This window comes from Miniopterus schreibersii (genome assembly GCF_964146895.1).
Source record: "Miniopterus schreibersii genome assembly, chromosome: 16".
Taxonomy (NCBI): domain Eukaryota; kingdom Metazoa; phylum Chordata; class Mammalia; order Chiroptera; family Miniopteridae; genus Miniopterus; species Miniopterus schreibersii.
In genome coordinates this window covers 17,986,736-18,011,732 of record NC_138116.1, presented here as the reverse complement: position 1 = coordinate 18,011,732, position 24,997 = coordinate 17,986,736, and the positions used below count along the sequence as shown (strand labels likewise).

At 36.9% G+C, this 24,997-nt stretch overlaps 1 protein-coding gene across 8 annotated transcripts; it reads left to right on the top strand.

Annotated features, from left to right (window-relative positions):
* Window positions 1-1,589: 1,589 nt before the first annotated feature.
* LUC7L3 (LUC7 like 3 pre-mRNA splicing factor) lies at window positions 1,590-24,674 on the top strand. 8 transcript variants are annotated; one of them, XM_081115929.1, is made up of 13 exons: window positions 1,590-1,857; window positions 11,071-11,137; window positions 14,086-14,125; window positions 14,605-14,749; window positions 15,130-15,204; window positions 16,384-16,488; window positions 17,490-17,651; window positions 18,027-18,310; window positions 18,967-19,127; window positions 22,472-22,612; window positions 22,718-22,817; window positions 23,262-23,327; window positions 24,156-24,674. In XM_081115929.1, exons 1-12 carry the CDS (start codon window positions 1,759-1,761, stop codon window positions 23,284-23,286), a joined length of 1,404 nt encoding a protein of 467 aa, XP_080972055.1. In that variant the 5' UTR covers window positions 1,590-1,758; the 3' UTR covers window positions 23,287-23,327; window positions 24,156-24,674. The 8 variants fall into 8 exon arrangements, 6 of the variants coding, with proteins under 6 accessions (XP_080972055.1, XP_080972054.1, XP_080972058.1 ...); XR_013997373.1 differs by lacking the exons at window positions 22,718-22,817; window positions 23,262-23,327 and adding an exon at window positions 21,202-21,327 and having other exon boundaries at window positions 22,472-22,665; XR_013997374.1 differs by lacking the exons at window positions 23,262-23,327; window positions 24,156-24,674 and adding an exon at window positions 21,202-21,327 and having other exon boundaries at window positions 22,718-23,124.
* The last annotated feature ends 323 nt before the right edge of the window (window positions 24,675-24,997 follow it).

The window sequence follows — 24,997 nt, the reverse complement described above, 5'->3', positions numbered from 1 at the left end:
TCAGTGTCAACGGGTTTGGTTTCTCCTCAGGACTCTCTCCTTGGCTTGCACATATGTAGTAGCCTTCTTGCATCCTCATGTGGTCTTTTTTAAAATATATCTTTATTGGTTTGAGAGAGGAAGGGAGAGGGAGAGAGAGTTGAAACATTAATGATGGGAGAGTCGTATTGATCGGCTGTGAGCCCGCATCCCGGGCATGTGCCTTGACCGGGAATCGAACCGTGATCTCCTGGATCCTAGGTCAACGCTCAACCGCTGAGCCACGCCTGGCGGGCCAACACTTCATTTTTAACTTAGCCATCTTTCTAAAGGTGCTATCTCTAAATACAGTCACATTTTGAAGTACTGGGGATGAGGCCTTGAATTCTTTTCTAATCACTTTGTCTGGCTGGAACCTTACCATCTTTTAGATCTTAAGTCATTTCCACAGAGAGACTTCTCATTTACTCTTTGACAGAACCCTTGTTTTTCCCTGATCATAATAGTTAGTGATTAAATGGACTCAAAACGTGTTGGGCCTGTTTTTCACGCCTTACATTGTATCAATTCACTTAACATTCACAATAACTTCGTGTGTGTAGGGGACTATTATTATCAGAATCTCCATTTTGCAGATAGGGGAAGGAAGACAGAATGGCAGACCTGGGATTATTAACCCAGGTCTGACTTTAGCACCTGTACACTTAATTTACCACCACTTATATTGACATAGTTGATATTATCTCTCTTTTTAAAATGTTTTTATTGATTTCGGAGAGGGAGAGATAGAAACGTCCATGATGAGAGAGAAGCATCAGTTAGCTGCCCCCTGCCCGCCTGGCCTGGCATCGAGCCCGCAGCCCAGCGTGTACCCTGAGCAGAATCGGACCATGACCTCCAGGAGGCCGCTCCCCCACTGAGCCACACGGGCTCGCAGTAGTCTTTAGTCACCGTCTCCCTCACCAATCCTCAGGGTCTGTGGGAGAGAGGGCTGTGTCTGAAAGGTTCAGAGCTTGGCTTCAAGAGCTTACCTGGCACATAGCAAGTACTCGGGTAATTTTTGAATACAGGAATCAACAATTTTTTAAAAAATTCCAGACTGGGCGCTATCACGTGCAGGACCGAATCACCAGCCTCCGTATAACGTTGTAGAAACCGCCTTATCTCTGCCTTGATTTCCCACCCAGTGAATCAGGGGCACTGGGGTGGGAGGACCAAGCCAGGTCGGAGGAAGGGGCGCGAGCGCGGCGACTGGAAAAATGGAGTCTGAACAAGGAGTTTCCGCCCCTGGAAAATGGCACCGACAGCGCCGCGTGGGACAAAGGGATACACTGCTCTTTCCCCCACTTAGGAGCGGTGTGGAAGCTTCAAGAAGCAGGCTCCTGTTTCTCACGGTGGAAGAGCTCGGGAAGAGCAGCGTTCGTGGAAGTGGGTGGGCTGAGTTAGCGCGAGGCTCAGCCTCCAATTCCGCAAGGAGGGAAAGGGGCGGTGCCGCCGGGCAGGGGCGGAGTCGCGGCCGGGCCTCGGCAGGCCCCGCCCCCGGGCCGGCGGAAGAGGGCCGGACCTCGCCTCCCAGACTTGGGCGTGTCCCCGTGGGCGCACGCGCGCGCACGGCACGCTGGGAAAGCGCCCGCGCGGCGGCCATTTTGTCTTATCGGCTCCTTTTTGGAGGAGGCTTTTTCGGCCTGTGAGCCGGCCGGAGAGGTTGGCGACGGTGTCGCCGGCGTTTTCTTCAGCGGGTGCTAGGGCTGGCGGGAGCAGCCGCCCGAGGGAAGCACCATGATTTCGGCCGCGCAGTTGTTGGATGAGTTAATGGGCCGGGACCGAAACCTCGCCCCGGATGAGAAGCGCAGCAACGTGCGGTGGGACCACGAGAGCGTAAGTCCCGCGGGCCTTGGGCCTGTGCCCGGGCGCCGTCGGGGGGAGGGGAGCGGCGCGGGCTTGGGCCCGCCGGTTCCGCGGTATGATTCGGGGCGGGGGCCGGGACCGCGACGCTGTCCAGTGTTTGACCCGGTGGCCGCAGGGACCCGAGAGCGTGGCCCGGGAGGGAGGAGTCCGCCCGGATCCTGGGATAGGGGATGATTTGTTTTTGTTTTAGTATCGAGGAAGCGTAGAGGGCCATTGGCAGAAGTGAAAAGAACCTGAAGCAGGGAAACGCTGGAAAGGAAGGAGTTATTTAATTATATCAGAGGCTCCAGAGTTTTCACCTCATAATGAAATAGAGGAAAGGACAAATTTTCCCGTTATTTGGGTTGAGCATCGTATTTAGACCGAGGTTTCTGGCCAGGATTAGCGGTAAAAGTCGTGACAACATATTATTTCAGTAATGGTCCAATTTCTGAATGGACGCTTATATGGGGAAATGAATCTTGAAAAGAGGTCATAACTTGGTAGGGTTTACCCGTCATGATTTACAAATACTGTTTGATAGCGGTACGTTCACTTAAGCCCTTGGTTGTCAAGGCTTTTTCTTAAACATTAAACTCATTTGATGCTCTTAACCCTATGTGTACGGGTAAATATTATAACCCCAGTTTCACAGATGAGGCTTGAGAGGCTCACCCAAGATCTGTTGGCAAGTTAAGTGGCGAAACCAAATCTTTGTGATCCTGTTCACTTTCCACAATTCTATGCAATTGGTTCTCTGAAAATACCATGATGTATATTTCAGGTGTTTTGAACGTGGAACATACGTTTGTTTTAGGTCTTACCTGAAGAGTAGATGGGGGCTTTTAATTTTACTTGGCTTGCAGTTTCAATCAAACAACATGATAATTTAAAGGCAGTTACTAATCAAAATATGAAGGAATAGTTAAATATACTTTTTGTAAAGTTAGTTGCTTACTCTTTAAACACAGGCTTTGGTCAGAGTAAAATCTCTTTTGCAATGCATGAAAACAAGTTAGTGCTACCTGAGTCCTTTCAGATACCTCAAGAAATAAGTGTTAGTTTAAAGCATTGGGATGTTACCTGATTCCGAAGTAGTATGAAGTGTTATGGCAGAATTCATTGTGTGGGGTCAGATTCACATATTTGGCATTGGCCTCAAGGGAAGTGAAGCTATTCAAAAGTTTGTAGGTTTTTTATATTTCTGGGGTTTCCCCCTACTTGTCTAAATGGGAGACAGTACTTTTGTTGTTTGTCTTGACCCTCTTTTTATGTAGGCATTTATTTGTCACAGTGAAGTAACTTTTTCTTTTACCACTTAACTCAGTATTCTTTCCATCTAAGCTTTGCCCAAAAAAGAACATTATGAGTTAGTTGATGTGCAAATAGGACATTTATCAATTTTGAATCAAAGAGAAAATTGCTTTTGATTGCCTCCTTATGGACTGGAGCAGCCTATGCCTCTACCTCTTAGTGTTTTGAACAGTGTTGCGGAGAAACTTTGTTTCGGTGGTGATATTTATTGCCACATTGCATTATATGTTACCGGTTTTATAGCATTAGCAATGAGGCTCTCAGAATGGCAATTTCAGGTTTTATGTCATCTCAGCTGTAATAAATCTGCTTTCCTTTCAATTTTAGTGCTTCTCACTGATTTAAACTTTTGGTGCTTGTCACCAAAATATTTTATGCCTTTAATGACAGGTTGCACTTCATTCCAGATTCAGGGATTTGAAAGAGTCAGTTACTAGTATTTCAGATTCAGGACTGCAGGGGAAAGTTTGGCATTGACCAGGAACAAAGCACGTGGCCTCTTCTAAATAAGTTGGAATTACCGTAGGGTATAATAAAGCTGGGGAAGTTTGTGACATCACTTCCGGGTCATTTGCCTATTTTACGCCTTGGCTGTTAGTGCTAAAATCTTGGAGTAATGGACAACCCCTACATATACTGTCAGTGTTTCACCATCACTGTAACCTGATATTTCAAAATACTTTTGCATTCCTGTTGTAATTGAAAATTTTCCTTTGCAGGACTTGCACTAGTTGGGAAAAGCAATTTCAGCTGGGTGGGGTTTCTTTTGTTTATTGAAATGGAAGCTTTACCTTAGTGGGTTTTTTAACATTTTTTTAAAAATGTATTGATTTTAGAGAGAGGAAGGGAGGGGAGAGACAGGCATCATTTTGTTCTGTTTATATAGGCATTCATTGGTTGCTGCTTGTATGTGCCTTGACTGGGGATCGAACCCAAAACTTGGGCGTTTCAGGGTGATGCTCTAACCAGCTGAGCTACCTGGTTAGGGCTTTACCTTAGTGTTAAATGTAGTTCCTAGATATCCATATTGGACCTGTAGAATTTGTTTTAAATGTGGTTTTCTGCATCTCACCCCTGCCCCCATTCTAATTCTGAGTCTCCCGGAAGGCCCCAGAAATCTGCATATAATGGCCTCTTAGGCATTCTACTGCTTCCTGACTCACCTGTTGGTCTTGGGTTCTTAATTGTGGGTAGCACTTGGGAAAGCTCGTTTTTAAGTGAAGGATGCATCTGTGACACAAATTATCGACCTTTCATTTATTTGTAATGTGATGTATATATTACCACTATCAAAGTTGAATCTCGGAAAGTGCCTTACTGGGGTTAGTACTTAACGGGTCTTTCCAACTCCTTTGCAGATTGCTCTGGATCTGAAAGTAGTTTTCAGCTTTAATACTGTTCCAAGGATTCATTGGCACATCTTGCCTCCTTTGTTATTAATTTATTCCTTGAGATTATTAGTATTTTGCATTAAGCAGTTTGTGTGCTCTGCTTTGTTAATCCTAACCAACCACAGTAATGAGGAAAACATATGATTTTAACTGCCTAATGAGAGCATATTTCAGTTAGTGTCAACATGAGAAGCTTTCAGTGTTTACCAGACAAGGCATTAGAAGCCTTGTTATTATCAAAATAGATAATAGGAATTTTGTAGTTCAAATTGAGATTTTTACATTGTAGCTCTCAACCCAAACGTGAAATTATGTAATTGTTGGCTTAACTCTGATTCTGATAATACCTAAAATGAGATTTCTTTTATCATTTATCAAATTCACGTATGCCCTCTGTTCAGTGGAGGGTTAATGATTTAAAAGGGGAATTGAACGAAACGTTCTTTTCTCTCAAATCTTCAGAATGTTAGCATATATTGTCATTGACACTGGAAGTTATTTAGAAAAGAAAAAACCAGTTAAGGCTTCTGTCCACATTTTTATTTGTGAACTTTTTAAGTATTTTACTAGATAATTTTAATTCAGAGTCACCAAAGTGATGTTCTGTTGGAAATGCAGGCTTTTCCAGCCTTAGCCTATACATGGTAAGTGTTGGGCTTCTCAGAATTGCCAGGAGTCTGTGTGTTAATATGTGTACTTAACTGCTGTTTGCTTTTCTCCCCACAACATATACAAGAAGTAGGGTGAATAGTATGAACTTCCCATGTACTCATACCCAATATGACATTAACACAAGGCCAATATTATTTCTTCTGTATTCTCTGCCACTTCCATTATTTTGGAGAATTCTATCACGTCAGCCTTTAAGATATCTCTATGTATTTCTAAAATACAAACACTTAAATAAAAAAGGACCATCACAATACTCTTACTCACTGAAAATATTAAGGTATTTGATTGATTGCTTTAGGGAAAGTGTGTGTGTACTGTATCATTAGACTTGATTTCTTCATAAGGGGAGAAAATAGCTTAAGTTAGTAATGTAGTGCTTCCTTATTTTATGCAATATGTTTAATTTTCTCATCATTTGTTACTTGTGAGTGGGGGGAAATTCCTGTATTCCTTTATTCAACAAAAATGTATTGCTCTTAGGCTATAGTAGTATAGCATAGTATAGATACAGCACTTGGCATGAGAAAACCACCAGTCTGATGGCAGATACTAAGGAGTAAATGCGATTTCGTAAAACAGTGTGATAAGTGCCACAGTGGGGAAAAGTACACATGAGAGGTGCACCTAACTCAGACTGGGGTATTTGGGAAAGGCCTATTAAAGTGACCCTTAAATACTGGGACCTAAAGGATTAGTAGGAATTAGCCTGAGAGAGTGGGAGAGAAGAGAGATGTTACTAGGGGCTGAAGAAAATCATAGGCTTGAGGAATCCTAAATGGTGTTTTAGCTGGGGTCTTTGTTTGTTTTCCTTGAGGGAGGGGGCATGTGGATAGATAGTCAGGAACATGGTTTTGAATGGTTTTTTAAGTCTTATTAAAAGTTTGGACTAAATTACATTTGGAAACAATTGAAGGCTTCTAAGCAGGAGAGAGATTTTTACTATCTAGCTGCTATGGAAAATTGATTAAAATTTTACCAAAAGTTTGTGTAGGCAATAAAAAGACTGACCCATGACTACAAAGGTATATATGTGATAAAAGGCGTGGAAATAAATGACAGTAGAAAGAGTGATCACGATATAGTTGAAGCCTGAAACTATGTTATTAGGGACTGAATATTTTTGTTACGTATTAAAATTTTTCCCTTTTATATTTTATCTTTTTAAAAAAATACGCACAATGAATTCAACTCTTAGCTAAAAAGAAACATTTGTTTGTAGCCAATTGTAGCCAGTTAAGCCAGCAATTTTCAACCTTTTTTCTCTCAGGACACACACAAAGTAATTACTAAAATTCTGTGGCACACCAAAAAATATTTTTTTGCTGATCTGACAAAAAATAGATACAATTGTTGATCTTTCACACCAGACAGCTATTGTTTTGGAATTCTTGAGGCACAAAGGTTGAAAATCGCTGAGTTAAACTATTAATAGTGGAAGTGACTAAAGATTATGGAGTGACAGGTATTCTTTTTTTTCCCCCATCAGTAAAATTTTCAGGTATCCTGGATTTCAAATAAAAAAATGTATATGACAATTAAGTCCCTGTCATCAAAATACTAGGTTGATTGTTGCCAACATGATAAATTTAAAATGGGAGTAGATTATCAAAAACAGAAATTGAGTAAGTTATCTTTATTATGACTGTTTATAAAATGGACTTTGGTATCTGGTGGAACCAATTACTTATCAAGGTTATTAGTAATGTAGAATACTAAAAGAAGTTCTTTAAGGTATCTACAGGATTTTAGCTAGGGACCTATATTTGTAGGTGTTTGTAAAGACATTCATACATGATTTAATGATATGAAGGCTTTACTATTTGTAAATATTACACAGCTGACCTAACCATTGGGGTGAGAAACAGCCAGGCATTCAACTGGTTTGGGGAAAGCAGTTTAACAAAATAATGCAGACAGCATTGAAAATATTTGGTTAGCTCAAGGGAGACATAAGACATATATTGCTTACTGTTGGATTCAAGTAGACATAGGAAGACAAAAGTCAGTAAGATATTCTTAGCGTACTTTTGTGATTGGGAATGGTCTAAATTGATAATCAAATCTGATAGTGCCTTGAAGTAAATGCTAAAATACAGGACTGTTTTTGTTAAGGTATTAGTCTTTTTTTAAAATTTGAGGATCTAATTAGCTTTATTAAGGGATTCATAAATCTATGAATTGGACAGCATAACATCTAGCAGCTAGAAGGGCACTCCCTAAGGTGTAAATCTTAGCCAGCATTTTCCCAGTTAAATATTTATACTTAAACCCCAAAAATGTGTCAGTCTTCTTTATATTAAATAACATTCTCATTACAAATTGATTCCATTAATATAGTTGGAATTTATTTTACTATTTTGTTTTCCTTCTGAGTTTAGAACCATTAAAATTTTTTCGAAAGTAAACATGCATGCTTGCTATGAAAGATTAAAGTTTAATATAGAAGTAAATCGTGAAAGTCTCTCCATGCCTCCCTTTCCCCATAGCCAAATCCCCAAAAAAGTTAAAAATTGGTATGTTTTCTAATCTTTTCTAATAATTTACAGACATATCTGTAAGTGAAAGTTGTCATAGATATATTAATATATTTAACAAATTTCATTTATACTGTGGGATCTTTTGATTGGTATATAAGTTTACCTTAATTTATTTAACTATTTGTTTCCTGGTGGGTATGTAGATTATACCTAATTCTTTTAATTTTAAATTAAATGCCATGCAGTACTTAATAGATTTAAGAGTGCTTGTTCATGGCCCTGGCCAGTGGCTTAGATAGTTGGAGCATTGTCCTGTACACCAAAAGGCTGCAGGTTCCATTTCCAATCAGGGCACATACCTAGGTTGCAGATTTTATTCCCAGGTCAGGGCTCATGCAGGAGGCAACTGATCAATGTTTCTCCCTCTCCTCCCCTTCCCCTCTTTAAAAATCAATGAAAACCTATTCCTCAGGTGAGGATTTTAAAAAAAAGTCTTCATGTATTTTTCTGAAAAACTGACTTAGTACATAGAATCTACTATTTTTTTGGAAAGCCTTATGTAAATAAGGCTTAGGTTTCACAATAAAACTTTAAATAGCTCTGGAAAATCAGAGGTATTTAATCATTAGTTTTAGTAGTAATGATCAGTTTTACAGAAAAGCTAAATCACACGATACGTGGTAAAGCCCAAATCCCAGTCTGGGTCAGTTTGATTTTGTGATAAATGTTATTTATTAAAACTAAGATTCCATAAGTATTTTATTGCTATTTCAGTACCAAAAAAAAAAAACCTATGTGATTCCTTCTTAGAAATACTTGTATTTGGTTGTATTTTAGAGTTGGGAGGAACCATAGAGATATTTATTCCTTTTGTTTTAATGTTTAAATTCAAGTAGGTATAGACTGACACCTTAACAAAACAGTCCTTGTATTTTAGCATTTACTTTAAGGCACTACCAGTTTTGATTATCAAATTATACCATTTCCAATCAGTACACTAAGAATATCTTACTAACTTTTGTCTTCCTATACCTCCTTGAATTTAAATATTAAAATGTAAGTATAGGAAGGATCATAGAGGTTTTTTGAGGATCATAGAGATTGGCCCAGTTTAAATGTAAGAAAGAACAGTAGTCTTCTATTGATTGATTTTGTATAATGACAATAGAAGTCTTTTGAAAACAGCAAAATCAGTCTTTAGATAGAATCCACTCCCAAATCTCAAAATATACTTCGTAAATATGGGAAGTAGAAATTAAAATAAATGTGTACGTCAAAGTAAAATGCACAGCGATGGTGAAGTCTCATACCTATGAGAGCTTCACACTAAATTTAGTTTTTAAATTATTATATGACCACACAATTTGTAGCTATAAATAACAGTAAGTACTGGTGGTAACTATCACTAAACTATTACATATAACTTTTAGTTGTGGGAAATTTGTTAAATAATTTTTGGGCCCGTGGAACCAGGTTAATAGTCTGAAAGATATGTGGCATATTCTTTGCCTCTGTTCTCTCTACACCAGATATAAAGTGTGGGTGCAAAGTTTAACAAATCACTTTTAAAAAAATATTTTTATTGATTTCAGAGAGAGGAAGGGAGAGAGAAGCATCAATGATGAGAGTCATTGATTTGCCTCCTACATGCCCCCTACTGAGGATCCAGCCTGCAACCAGGGCATGCTCCCTGACCAGGAATCAAATCCTGACCTGGTTCGCAGATCCATGCTCAACGACTGAGCAACACCGGCTGGGCAACAAATAATTTTTAGTAATTAGAAAAGTATATAGCATATTATATGAGCATTGGAGGTTTGGAAATAATCTGAAAAACCATTAACCATTTGAGCATATCCTCACCCGAAGATATTCTTCCATTGATTTTAGAGAGGAAGGGAGAGAAACATCAGTGTGAGAGAGGAGCATCGATTGGTTGCCTCCCACGTACTCCCTGACTGGGAATTGAACCCACAACCTTTTGTGCACCAGATGACGCTTTAGCCAACTGAACCACCTGGCCAGGGCTAGAGCCTCTTTAATAGTTCGTAAGAATGGTGTTTAAGTTTCAAAGAGTAATCTTAAAAATCAAGTATTAGAAGAATGTCTAAAGAAAAGAAAATGGTACAAAGATATTATGTCTTATGGCTATATGTAATATAATATTGCTATAAAATGAAATCTTTCGATACTTAGACATGATTTTTTTAATCTTTAATTGTTTTTTAAAATTAAAAAAATATTTATTGATTTTAGAGAGAGGAAGGGAGGAGGGAAAGGGGTGGTGGAGAGAGAACACCGATTTATCGTTCCACTTATTTATGCATTCATTGGTTGGTTTCTTGTATGTGTCCTGACTGGGGATCAAATCTTCAACCTTGGTGTATCAGACAACATTCTAACCAACTGAGCTACCTAGCCAAGGCTAATTGTTCTTTATGACCTTAGTTTTTCTGGACAAAGCTTATGGAACCATATTGCTTCAAATAAGTGTAAACAATTTGATCTGTGAGGCAGAAATCAATCTATGTCATATTTAACATCTATTTCTAAGCATCTAGAAATAACTCTCATTCTATCTTAAATTTAACATTTTCTTTCACGTGTCGTAGTTGTACATTGATAGTTCATCCAATAACAGTGAAGTATTATATGAAGGAAGGAAGGTACTTTGGAATTTTGCTTACCAGGTTTTGATTTGCAGTGTTATAGAATTAAATATAGGATAATCTTAGAATATAGCTGAAGGAATTATAGAAGTACCAGAGGGAGAGAATTAAAAGTCAGTTTCATGTTAATTCCCCATACCATAGGAGCCCATCAAGAGTCACTCAGTAAAGTGCTGGTATATATGAAAATACTGATACATATTGGGGCAGGTTACAGTATCTCTTAAGTGAAAATACTGAACCAGATTGCTTTAAATGAGTGTTATGTATAATTTAGCCAATGCTTCCCAAATCCTAATCCGTAAATTGGTTCTGGTCTTTAACAATGTTAGAACAATAAGAATAGTGTAGGTTGTTTTGGTGTTTGTTTTTATAAAAAAATTAATATTCCTTTTTTTCTGGATATCTTCCCATATTTTTTTGTTGCTATTGAGGGGGTGGTTAGTGATTTTAAAAGCTGGTAACTCTTTGTCAGTTTTACACATTTCTTACTGAGATGCAGGAGTCCAGAAGTCACTCGTTCACCTAACTAATATGGTCTAACAAACAAAATAGTTCTTACACTTACTTGGTTGAAAAATGAAAATCCAGAAATGAGAAAATAGTTATTTGGCACTTTTTCCAATATAGTTTTAAAACAACAATGTAAAAAAGTTAAGCACTTTTGTTTTTCTTCACTAGGTTTGTAAATATTATCTCTGTGGTTTTTGTCCTGCGGAATTGTTCACAAACACTCGTTCAGATCTTGGTAAGTGAATTTTCTATGTAATTCTTATTCAAATTTATGACTTTAAAAACTGGTACTTTATCATTCTGAAAAGTTTTCTCTTAAAGGCTTGTTGATAAAGTAAATTTTTTCCTGGCTTAGATTTTTGAATGTATTAATAAATGTCAGTTTAGTTAATTATACAATACATGTCTATTTACATTCCCTCCCTAATCCCCTCCACTGAAATGGAAATTTAAAAACAAAAAAGGTGTAAATGGAAGAGGAGATAACATTAGAGGTGTCAACAAATTTTTGGAAGATGACAAGTGGATGGAAGAGTAGCAACAAACTCAACAGAGCAGAGAAACCTGAAATTTAGCCTGCAGAATGGGCTATTAAACAGAAGCAAGTGATCAGCAAAGCCCTGGACAGGCTCAGGATTTGGAGGTACCAGGTACCATAGAAAGCAGAGTTGAGTAATGAGACCAAAAGTGACAGATTAGTCTAGTTATGGGTTTCTCAATCTTGACATTTGACATTTTGAACTGGGTAATTTTCTTGTTTTCGGGGTGTGTTCTATGTTTTGTAGAATGTTTAGCAGCATCCCTGGCCGCCTATCCTCTAGATGCCAGTAGCACAGCCCCCAATTGTGATAACCAAAACTGTCTCCAGGCACTGCCAAGTGTCCCTTGGGGGCATGATTCCTCTCTGTTGAGAACCACTAGTCTAGGTGGTCTGACTCTTAAAACCTGTGCATATGGTGATTATGCCTCTCTCACCCTGTACCCCAGGAGACTAGAGGGTTACCTTCTAGAGAAATCAGGTGAAAGAGACTAGTTCAGCTGAACCACAAAATGTAAAAAAATAATTGAGTGACTATTCTCCCAAGGATGGTACATAACTAGTATTATTTTAGAACCATAAAAGAGAAGTTAATTCACTAAGCGTAATGCTTGCCCTTGAGCATTAGGAGCACATTAAGGGTGAATGAGTCTAGATATTGGGATTCCAGACATAGCACAGGGCAGTAAAGAATAAAAATGAGACTGTAAGAGATTAAATGAGTCTATATTCTTAATAGTGGGGTTTTCCCATTCCCTCCTCTGCCCTGTTCCTAGAAGAATACAGCCAGATGTTTTTCCCCAGGCAGAAGAGAAGAGGATTCTTTAGAGAAAGTGAACAGTTCCAGAGAAGTGATCTACAGGTACTGACCCTTGGGGAGTCTCCTAAAAGAAAGTCTTGCTGCCTGATTTTTCAATGGGTAAAGCTCCTATTAGTTGACAAACCCTGCCTGTGCATACCAACTTCCAGTTAGATTTTGGAAGTGTTTTGCCAGCCAAGGACACCAGTCAGACATTTGAAGAAAACTTTCAACACAAGAGATTAACGAAAACCAACAATAAAAAAGAATTGAGTGGAGTTAGAGATAATGGGGAAAGCAGAAGAAAAAAATTTTAAAGTTTTAACTAAATTTAGTATCAGAAATAAGAGAAGATATCAGAAAGAATAGGGTGCTATATAAAAATGGAACTTTTGATAAACCAAAAAGAGCTCTTGAAATTAGAACTGGAGAAATCTGGAATGAAATCAGTGGAAAAGTTTGAGAATAAAATCAAGGAAATTTGCTGGAATATTGGGTAATTGGACAGAAAAGATTAAAATATCAGCCCAGCTCTCTTAATAGCTGAATAAAAGTCTAGATAGAGAAAACAGAAAGGAAAAAATTTAAAGTTTTTGCAGTACTGAAGGATGTTAGTCTCTAGATTGAACGTGGTCTTCAAGTACTCAGCACAGTGAGTGAAAAAGATCCATACCAAGACACACCATTGTGAAATTTCAGAACCCCAAGGGTGGGGGTCGGGCACACAGAATTGTGAATGAGAATGGCCTCAGATTTGTCAGTAACAACACTGGAAGCTTGAAGACATTGGAGAAACACCCTGAGGATTCTGACTGAAAAGTATTTTTACCTAGGTTGGCTTTATAGCCAAACATGAAAGTATGAGGGTAAAAGAAATTTTTTTCAGACATGCAAGGTCTCAGCAAATTTATCTCACATGAACCTTTTCTCTGGAAACTCCACCGACACATGGGCATAAACCAAGAAGGAGAAAAACAAGAGATCCAGTAAACTGCATCCAATACAGACCAGAAAAGGAATTTCTCAGGATGACAACTATTAGTGAGCTTAGAAAATAAGCAGCCTAGATTGAAGAGATCAGAAAGCTCATGGAAGAAAATGAAGCTGATTTTCTGATGTGTTTTGAATCTTGAGGAAAGTTAATATTGAGATAGTTTCTAGAGTTAAAGTGTTTGTGAGAAGAATTTGGAAGTAAATAGAAAACTAAAATGAAAAAATCCAGGGATGAAGTGTATTCAAAGTGTCATCATAATGCACCTTTTGTTTGGCTCAGCAGTTAATAGTACTTGCATAGTCAAAATATAACACTGAATATTTAACCTAAAATTTTGATGCCCAACATAAAATAAGTATAGAAGTTATAAATATGGAGAATTTATAAATATCCAGAAGAAACAGCTAAAAGGGTTAAAATTAGTAGCCTTTTAGAGATGGAAAGGGATGAGACTAAAGTGCTAGTCTTACATGGTTTGACTGCATGTGCAGATATTCAAATTTAATAAGATGTCAGTGGTGTTTCTGACCAGTGGTCTGCCCTCATTAGAGTTTTTTTCCTTGGGCAGCATCAAAGAACAATTTTCTCTTTCTTCCCACTCCCTCTTAACATACAGTTGCTCTCCATTAATACTGATCTCGAAGACTAAGGAAAACAAATTTCATGTGTTTATTTGGGCATGTTGCTTCATGATTCATTAAGCTCAATTTAGGTATCTACAGACTACTCAAATGATAAAATGAATCTTTTTTCCTTTTTTTGAAGAAAGAACTTTTGTTTTGGCAAGAGAAAAAGTTGTTAAAGTCACCATTACTTTATGTATGTTCATATTTCTCATTTTTTCCCCTTCAGGTCCTTGTGAAAAAATTCATGATGAAAATCTACGAAAACAGTAAGTTACTTTTTTTTCCCCCTCACTCCCCTTTTCTCCTAGTTATTATGTGGTTTAATGGGGACAAGGATTGAAGAAATAATTGGAATTGATGTAAAATGAATGCCTGATAGAGGTCCATCATATTCATTAGCTGGGGGTGGTATAGCTTCAATAATGATACATCACGGTTGCTTTTTGACAGCCCCAGTTTTATAAATGAGACTTGTCCAGGTTCACAGATCCAATGTAGTAGAGCTGGTGTTGAAGCACCTAGGTTTGCCTGATTGTAAAATTTATGCTTTTAACCAAACATAATGCTAAATACTACCTTCCCTTTACCAGGAGGAGGGACAGCTAGAAATTCACTTGTTAAATATCTAGTTTACCCTTTAGCCTAAATGCAACTGTCTGTGAGACTAGTTAAGATAGAATATGTGAGTTGTAATGAATAAAGATTTAGAAAAAATTTAATGCTTGTTTATTTTCATTTTTATCAGGTATGAAAAGAGTTCTCGTTTCATGAAAGTGGGCTATGAGAGAGATTTTCTGCGATACTTACAGAGCTTACTTGCAGAGGTAGAACGTAGAATTAGACGAGGCCATGCTCGTTTGGCATTATCTCAAAACCAGCAGTCCTCTGGGGTGAGTATGAAATTAATTTATAGTCTTTGTAAAGTGTCCTTGTTCTCTGGAGACCTTTCTAGTATTGAAACTTGTGTTCAAGTTCATTCATTACTTTGTGTTCTTTTAGAATGACATAAAACTTTAAAGGCGTTTTTTTCAGTCTTTATTAGTAAATGTAGTACCGATTTTGCTAATCATAAGATTTTTCTCATAATTATCAGTAACTGACAATATGTAATTGACTAACAAATTGATTGGCTAACAGAAATTGAAGATAGCTCAGTTACTATTCTTGTGATTCAACATTTTATTAAATACAAATATATATGGTATATGAGAGTTTGAATATTTATCTTTGGTTTTTACTGTTTGGTAATATATTTTATTGTCTTCAATAGGCAGCTGGCCCAACAGGCAAAAATGAAGAAAAAATTCAGGTTCTAACAGATAAAATTGATGTACTCCTGCAACAGGTAAGAACTGTATGCATTAGTGTCAGAAAATACTTGGAATAAACACCTAACCAAAGAAGATATCAGATGGCAAATAAATATATGTAAAGGTGCTCAATGTCCTTAGGGAAATTAAATTAAAACCACAACGAGATACTTGTACACCTATCAGAACAGCTAAAATTAAAAAGACTGACTATACCAAGTATTAGTAAAGATGTGGGCAGACTGGAACTATCACACACTGCTGGTGGAATATAAATGGTGCAACCACTTTGCAGAAGAGTTTATCTGTTTCTTAAAAAGTTAAAAGCTGTACCATGAGCTGTTTCACTCCTAGATATTTACCCAAGAGAAATGAAAACATGTTTACACAAAGAGTTGTATGCCAATGTATATATAGCAACTTTATTCATAATAGGCAAAAACCCTTAAAAAAACAACTCAACAGGTGAATGGATAGACAAATTGTGATGTATCCATGCAATGGAATACTACTCAGTAATACAAAGGAATTAACTGCATGGAACAGTATGATGAATTTTAAGATAATTAGGCTGAGTGAAAGAAGCCAGGCCGCCGCTTGCCCCCTAGAGTGCATAGTTCCACTTATATAAAATTCTAGAAAATGCAAAATAATTTATAGTGAAAGAAAGCAAGTCAGTGGTTGCTTGGGGAGGAGGTATTACAGAAACATGAGGGAACTTTTTGGGGTGATGGATGTTTTCATTATCTAGAATAATAACGCTGGGCAAGGTCTGTCCCGTGGGCTGTATACAGCCTACGAAACCATTTGGTCTTGCCAAGGCAACCACAGGCGGGACTCGAAATTCAATAAATCTATGAGCTTTTTTCATAGCTAATTTTTAAGTTGATAATTTTGTATGGCCCTCAAATGATGTTATAAATATTCAAATGGCCCTTGGCAGAAAAAAGGTTCGCCACCCTAGATGAAGTTTCATGGTGTCAAAACCGCATTGTGCACCTTAGAATAAGCAGTTTGTTGCATGTCGAGTACACTTCCTTAATGCTATAAAAAATCAAAAGGGTAAATTAAACACAGGCTTCAGTGAACAAAACCAAACAAAAAGACCCAAACAACCATGCTAATGAAGCATGGGGGGGAAAAGAAAAATATTTGGATAGTTTGGTTAGAAAGGAGTTTGAATGCTTTTTGTTGTTCTTTTAAATCCCCCCTAGATTGAAGAATTGGGATCTGAAGGAAAAGTAGAAGAAGCCCAGGGAATGATGAAATTAGTTGAACAGTTAAAAGAAGAGAGAGAATTGCTTAGGTCTACAACATCGGTGAGTAGCAACCTCATTTCGATTTACCCAGGCTGTTTGCTATGAATTACTAGGACCTGTTTCTATTTGAGAACTTCTATAAACAATTTTCTTTTTTTTCCTTTTTTTGTAAACAATTTTCTAAGGTCCTGAATCAAGAGTCAGCAAACTTTTAAAACAAAGGGCTACATATAAGTATTTTAGATTGGCAAGCCACACTACATAGCTCTGCCTTTATATTATGAAAGCAGCTTTAGACAGTACATAAACAAATTGTTGTGGCTTTGTATCCAGTAAAACTTGTTTTACAAAAACAGACCTCTAGCTGCTGGCTTGCCAACTGGTGCCTTATATCATCATGAGTAATTTTGGGCCTGTTGTACATCTATAAGAATAGCTAAAATTAAAAAGACTGACCATACCGAGTGTTAGTGAAGATGTGGACAAACTGGAACTATTTTTATTTTATTTTATTGTTAAAATAAGTTAGTACATATTAATCTTCAATATTGGTGTACACCTAAAATAGCTTCAACTTTTAAAAAACTTCTAGAGAATATATGTTATGGATATTGATGGTAGAATATAATTGGTCATTGGTTCCCAACTATTGACTAGGTTATGCTTAGGTTATACTCAGTTAGTTCCTTAATGATTTTGAAAAGCATTTTTAATATGGAGGTGACACCTTTAGCCTGTTGAACCTAAGCAAGAAATGAACTTAGACTAAAATAGGTTGCTTTCTGAAATATAGTTTAACTTTCTCAAGGCAGTGCAGGTAATTCAACGGTTACAGTTGAGCATGAGGATTTAGCACTTCCTGGATGAGATAAAGAGTTGATACTGTTGTCATCCATCCCCTTTGTAAAAGTTGACCAATTAACTGCTCGAGATTATGCCTGGGGGGAAATGGAAAATAGCAATTCACGAAATTAAAAATCTATTCTAGATGTTAAGTACTCTTTTTGGATTTGTTTGTTTTTTCTTTCTCAGACATTCTTATAACTGATTTATCATTTTAGACAATTGAAAGTTTTGCTGCCCAAGAAAAACAAATGGAAGTTTGTGAAGTGTGTGGAGCTTTTTTGATAGTAGGAGATGCCCAGTCCCGGGTAGATGACCATTTAATGGGAAAACAGCACATGGGCTATGCCAAAATTAAAACTACTGTAGAAGAATTAAAAGTAAGTTTCTTTTAAACATGTATTTTAGCTATAGCTAATACTATATTATGGCTAAAAATTGATTACGTAGATATAAACGTTGATATTTTCTGATGTGTGTTATTTGAAGCAGTGATAATCCCTATAAAATTTTGCTAAGTCAGTTAGATTAGCAAAGTACCTTATTTGCTTCACTCTTTTGTGCTAGGAATTTGGGGAAAAGAATTTTTCTGAGGAATTAGTCAAGTAATGATATCTTGTGTACATCCATGGTGTTGGAATTTCTATTTTAGGGCATACTATTTCCTAAGTTGGTCTACAAATGCTTCACATTAGAGAACCATTGTTTGACAATGCCTTTTAAAGTCTTAGCTCTATAAAAATTTACCTCCTTAGGAAAAATTAAGGAAAAGAACTGAAGAACCTGATCGTGATGAGCGTTTAAAAAAGGAGAAGCAAGAACGAGAAGAAAGAGAAAAAGAGCGGGAGAGAGAAAGGGAAGAAAGAGAAAGGAAAAGACGAAGAGAAGAGGAAGAAAGAGAAAAAGAAAGGGCCCGCGACAGGGAGAGAAGAAAGAGAAGTCGCTCACGGAGTCGGCACTCAAGCCGAACTTCTGACCGAAGATGCAGCAGGTCTCGGGACCACAAGAGATCGAGAAGTAGAGAAAGAAGGCGAAGCAGGTTTGTAGAGCGCGTGAGATCATGCCTGGTACACAGTGAGTGTGCAGTAAACAGTAGTAATTACTAGTGTTATTCCTTGGTACATGGGATGGTCTTAAGTATCATTAAGCACTAGGATGGATTATGAAAGTTGAATCAGTGAACTAGTTCATCTTCAAGGCAAATTCTTTGCTAATTCCCATCAGTCTGGGGAGGTTTGATGCAATCTTACTAGGAAATGAGTTTACTGGGTGTTCTTTGAATTGCTTCTCTTCTCATTGGTCCTATGAAGACACTTAAGTCATAAGTTTTTTTAGGTAAGATTACCTACTTTTGCTTTGAACAACATCAAGCATAATTAAGAACTAAAACATCATGTAATTCTTTAAAAACACAAATATGAAATTAGTTTTACTGTTTTAATTAGAGTTGTGATTGAAGATGAGGGGTCATAAAGAGCATAATGATAACTGTCTTAGCACTTTGAAAAATTGAAGTTAGATTTTCAGTTCTTAAGATTTCTAGTGTAAATGGGTTTTAGTAGTAGACTATATTCATTTGCCTTTTAAGGATAAGTTTAGTTTAATTTTGTTATTTAACGGTATGTAATTCTCCAAGGTTTTTTCTTACTGTAAATATCAGCTAAAATTGCCTTTCTTGTATTTTAAATTATTAAGAAGTAGAGATCGCAGAAGAAGCAGAAGCCATGATAGATCAGAAAGAAAGCATAGATCTCGTAGTCGGGATCGAAGAAGATCAAAAAGCCGGGATCGAAAGTCGTATAAGCACAGGAGCAAAAGTCGGGACAGAGAACAAGATAGAAAATCCAAGGAGAAAGGTTAGTTTATGTGAGAATTTGATTCATTAAGAGATTTTCACTCTTGCCTCCTCAGTCTTCTTTGGACATAGACAGAGGTCCATTTCAAGCTGTACTCCTTTTCACTTAGTGGTAACACCATTCAGCAGAAGATGGGCATTAGTTTCCCCTCTCCTGCTCTGATGTGTGAGAATGACTGTTGACCTGGTGTTTTCTAAGAACACATTAAAACCACATTATTCAATTGATAACCTGAAGTTTTATCATCTGGATTCTTCCAAGTATTGCATTACTTTTCAGGTTTTGGGGGCTATAGAATATATTAACTTTGTTATTGGCAGCATTTAAAAAAAATTTGCTGTAGTGTTCCATAATATGTCTTGCAGAATAAATGTACATTGTCCTCATATATGTCCTCATATGTAACATTCATTTAACTTAATAATTAACTTCTAAGTTCACAGAAGTTGAATATCTTACACGTGTCTTAACCATGTTTTCTATTGAAATATGCTGTTTCCCCTCTACTTTTTCCTTTGGTTCTCTGTGGCATCTTAGTATTTGGTTTACTGTGCACTATTAATGAACTGTCTTCATTTTGTCTTCGGCATGTTTTCACAAGGATGTCCTCATCCTTTAACTTAGCCTTTATTGAAAGATAATTCTTTTAATCATCAGGCTCTTCTTTCTGCATTTTCTTCAGATTCTTTGAACATTTTTTATTTTATATTAACTGTTCTGCTTTGCATGAATTTTAGGGATGAGAGAAAGGGCCTATTTCTAATTTTCTTGGCTCTACTTGTTCCATCCTGTTCTGCCTATCTGTGTCCATGTTTGATCGCCAACATAATATGTGTGCTGCTGTTTGAGTTTATTGTACTGGACTTTCATGTGATACTTGTTTATTATTTTCTTTTATGGAACTCTCCTTTGCTGGTTTTTTTTGGGGGGGTGGAGGCATACTCAAGTTTTTCTAGATTGAGTTAGAGAACTAGCAGCACAAACAAACTTTTTTGTCTTTTGCTTTTATTTTTCCTTAAATAAGTGCACTTTCTTTTAAAATATATTTATACGTATTGGCTTTTTCTGCAACATGGAGCAAATGTTAAAAAGTAGGGAACAGGGGCAATTTTTTAAACTTCCACAAGCTTCAGTGTTTGCCATTTAAGTTCGGAAATTACTTCTGTGATTCAGAAGGCTACAAAGGATTAACTGATTTTCCATTAGTTTCAAGAAAGTTCATCCAACATTTTTATAAGATTTTCTGTATAATGTATTTTTAGGGTGAGGGATCAACTCTTAAGAGGTAACTAGTGATGTCAGAGATCAAATTAATCACTTATCTTTGAGAACTAATGCTCTTTGGTATATCATCGTTCATGCTACTTAAAGTAGTTGGATTGGTTCTCAGGGACAAAAGTTAGCTTTCATAGCTATCTGGGATCAAAGTTGAGCAGTAAATGCCAGTGGCCTGATTAAAATAGATGTGTTTGTGTAATTTCTGGATAGAGCAAAAGAGATGTCCTGAATTGCTTAGCTATAATCCTAATTGTAGAAATGGCATTATGGAATATAATAAACTTTTAAGTAAAAATAAGATGCATTGTGTTTAGAATATGGACAGACAGGGATTTTCCTGGTGAGATACTGAGACTTGGTTCAGAGAAAACTCTGCATCAGGTCCATCTTGAAAAGTTGGGTTTGCTGTGATAGATTTATCTTAAACTTTGGGGTCTCTTTTAGAAGTGATAGGATTTACTGGCTTTTGAAAGTGCCATGTAGCCACTTAGGCACTCCCAGGTATATAAATGACTGAAAGCCTGAACTTTGAGGCCAGATATGAGCAGTAGCAAACATTTGATAATGCAAATGAGTAAGAGGGAGTTCACTACTCCACGTGCTGTTATGGAAGCACTTTATCTAAGTCCACAAATGAAAAGGGGTTTCTTACACAAACTTTTTTTTTTTTTTAACCACCAACCAACTTAAGGTGCTCTCTTTGTCAAGAGAGTTTCCTTTTTTAATCCATAGCCCTAAAATCCACCACACTTTGTGGATGTCCTTAGGACTATTAAGATCTACCATATTTACATAGGGCAGAAGATAAGATTATTGGACTGACTACTAGTCCTCTACGGGGCAACAAGACGACTCTTCTTCATTGAAGCTACCTGTGCACCGGAGAAGCCCATAAGGCACAAAGGGAGGACTTTCCCACAAGGTCAGTTAGAGCACACTGTACTGGCACAGTTCTCATAAGTGGACAGACAGATATGAAGCAAGTCCTGCAGTCAGCTACTTGGACATTGCTTTGTGCATTTTGCAAGTGTTATGGACTGAATATACTCCTTCACATAAAGATCTTCAATTCTTACATTCTTTGAATGAGTGCCCCTCATACCATATTTTGTTTTCATTACCATTCCTCTCCCAGTTGTCAATGTTGCGTCTTAATACCTTTGTCCAGGTTCTATAGAGGGTTGTGCTTCTCTTGAAACATCTGTGTTATGAACTAGTCTGCTAGACCAGCTATTCTTAACTTGGTTGTAAGGAGAAAAAGTAACTTTTCCAGAAAGTTTGTAGCTTGCTTTAACGTTTTCTGTAGAAGTCTTTTGTTAGGTAATACTTGGAACTGAAAAGGCTAGAATATACTTGCTCTGTGTACCACTTTTCCCTCTAGTGTGAGGCTTCGCCATTCCAAAGAAAACAGAAGAAGAAAAACATCGAGATGCACTTTTTTGTTCTTTATTTGCAGCTGAGTTGGACTTTAATTTCTCCTTTTGGAAAAACAACTCTGAGTTGGTCTATATATTACTTAGCAAAGCATAAAAGTTCAGTACTTGGATTGGGATTTAAGGTCCACTTCCTTTCATTGGGCTTGTCCCTCTTGGGCATTCAAATATATAAAAAGATACTAGATAGTTGGAGAAACATGCCTATTAAATATTCAACTTTTTTTCACCTTTTGCAGTTACTATTTTTACCTTTTTAACTTAATAAATTTACTTCATGTGAACGTAGCGTCTGTGTACTGTCTTTCATATCTTTCCCATTGCTTTTTGATGTTTTTTACCCCAAATAAAACTTACTTAAACTTTAGATTCTGCAGTAATTTGGAGTTGCCTGTACTTCAGCTTCTCACTAGTTTGAGATTTTGCCCACTGTTTTACCCTTTGCTTTTTTATGATTCCCTGCACCTCCATAAATTACAGATTTTATCTCTTTGATAGATTGACCAAACTGTGTACTTGCAGTCTGTGGGAAGTGATTGTCTTTTTATCTCTTGATTGTTTCATTTTTCAAAGTATCATGTATGTATCGTATTTTACTTTAAAATCCATGATCAATGTCTTCTTTTATGGCAGAAAAGAGGGGATCTGATGATAAAAAAAGTAGTGTGAAGTCCAGTAGTCGAGAAAAACAGAGTGAAGACACAAACACTGACTCAAAGGAAAGTGATACTAAGAACGAGGTCAATGGGACCAGTGAAGACATTAAATCTGAAGGTGACACTCAGTCCAATTAAAACTGATCTGATAAGACCTCAGATCAGACAGAGGTAAGTGTATTGTTTCTCACTTTGATTAGGGCTTTTTGTTACTGTTTGACAGTGCAGCGTAAGTATGCACAGATGAAGATGGATCTAAGCCGAGTAAGAAGACATACATCTTCTGAAGGAAAAGACAGTGTAGTCCTGCAAAACATTTTGAGGTACATTGTTTTGTCTCAGCTATTTTGTAGCAGACTCGTGCCCCCATTAGTGTGCCTCTTTGGAAATTATTGCCCACATTTGTAATATAGTCGCCATTGAAAAGTTAATTATCCTTTTTTTAGGGATTTTGCTGTCATTTCTTTTTTTTTTTTAATAAAAAGGTTGAACTGTTTTTTTTTTTCTTTTTGGTATTAAGTCCATCTTGTGTTGGTACATTGGCAGAGACATTGCTTTAAAAACTTAAATATTTCTGAGGCACATGTTGGACTACTTTGTTTTAATTAAACTGCTAGTTATTTCTTTGTCAAGGATGTGTCTAGTTTTTTGCTTTATTGCCTTGCATTCTAATGCAGTTTGTTCTGTAACTCGAGAGCCAGTAGCATTGGATTGATGGAAGTGTAGGGTTTATGAATTATTGCAGCTGACTACCATACCTCACACAGCGTTGGTGTTGTGAGCGGCCCATGAAAAGCCAAATTAAAAATCAAGGATTCAGTCAAACTAAGCAGGTACTCATGCCAGGTACTCCTTTCTCTACCCACATCCATGTTTGAATGCTATTGCCTGTGATCTTTACGCTTAACTGTTGTGTATCTTTTTGTTCTTTACAAGAAGCACAGGGGTTTTTGTGTATTGCGTGAAAACTTATAAATCAAATGTTAACAGAATGGAATTTTTTTTCAACTGTATGTAGGGATGCAGTGGTGCCCAGAATTAGATATCTTTAAAGAATTTTAAATACAATAAACACTTCATATTATTCGCCTTGTTACATTCAATGCAATTCTCAAGTCTTTAAGAGGTATGTGTTTAATATTTCCTACTGTGTAGGAGACTTTCGCAGTCAGCCATAGGTCTGTAGGTATAATCACTGGCTGATACATTTAAAGCAGCAGTGAGTAGTAAGGATAGACATTTTCAGTCTGAAGTGCAAAGAACTGATGAAACATATAGAATGAATTTGGGTTTTTAAAGAACTATTAACAGTCAGGTTTTATAAGAGTTCTTAAAACCTATAAACTGTTCATTCTTTGGGCTAGTGGCATGGGATAGAATATTCCTAATGAAAGGAAGTACCAATTAGTTGATTTGTCTGTGGCATTCCTTTTCTAGGACAGCAATATAATGTAATGCCTGTGTGCGCCATTCCCACATAGGCAAGCATACACAGGCACATGGCTTTAAGACCACACTGATGCTTTGATAATCAAAAAGAATACAAGAACATTCGTATACATATGTTATTAGCAGTTAGTGACTGGGCCAACACTTAGTCATAAAAGTTTGCCTTTTACATGTTGTCTAATTATCATTTTTCCCCAAATTTTGCATTATAGGACTACTGTTCGAAGATTTTTGGAAGAAAACTGAAAACGGCGTAAAGTGAAGACCGACATTAAAATGAGGTGAAAGAAAACTATAGTGGCATAGAAAAAGTATAAAGCTCAGTTAGTTGTTTGTTTGTTTGTTTTTTTTAATTAAAAATTAATTCAGGACTGATGTGACCTACCAGATTTCAGAACATGTGTTAATATCATATATATGCCACTGAAAACTTAGGTCATGTATCATATTTTTTTCTTTAAGACTTTTTAAGAAATATTACCTAAACATGTGGCTTGCTCAGTGTTTAATTGCAAGTTTTCACTCTCGGACTTCGAAAACGGGATTAAACGTTAGTGTTCGTGTGACTAAGACAGTGGGATTCCATTTTTACAACTCTGCTATACCTAACCTAGCCTTTGGATTTAGAAGTGAAAATAAAGTATCTCTGACTTTCTGTTACAGATTTGATTGTCTCTGTCATTGGGAAGTTTTAGTATTAATCTTTTTCTAATAAAGGTGTTGACTCTGAACTAGTCCCTTGTTTTAAATATGAGGTACACTGTTACTAGAGGTGTTGGTGGTACAGTTTTATCTGGTGGTTCTGTTTAAGACTAATTTTTATAGAATTTCCAGTTTAAATGTTTTTAATAATGGTGCTTCAATTTGGGGTAGTTATGAATAAATTTGAATTTTGCTTATAAATAGCAAAGATGTACAGTGAACTAGAATATATTTTTACATCCCTGAAAGATATCTTTAGTAGTAGTAAATTCAGAATATCCTTCTGATGAACACAGGCATCCTCTAGCTGTGATATAATGATGTAGAAGAGCATTCAAAAACTTTTAACTCA

Bases quoted from the DNA above. Each gene is read 5' to 3' on its own strand.
- LUC7L3 (XM_081115927.1), top strand. From the start codon at position 1,759: ATGATTTCGGCCGCGCAGTTGTTGGATGAGTTAATGGGCCGGGACCGA. The intron at 15,205-16,383 runs GTAAGAACTGTA...AATCCCCCCTAG, and splicing joins TTGATGTACTCCTGCAACAG to ATTGAAGAATTGGGATCTGA. The intron at 17,652-18,026 runs GTAAGTTTCTTT...TTACCTCCTTAG, and splicing joins CTACTGTAGAAGAATTAAAA to GAAAAATTAAGGAAAAGAAC.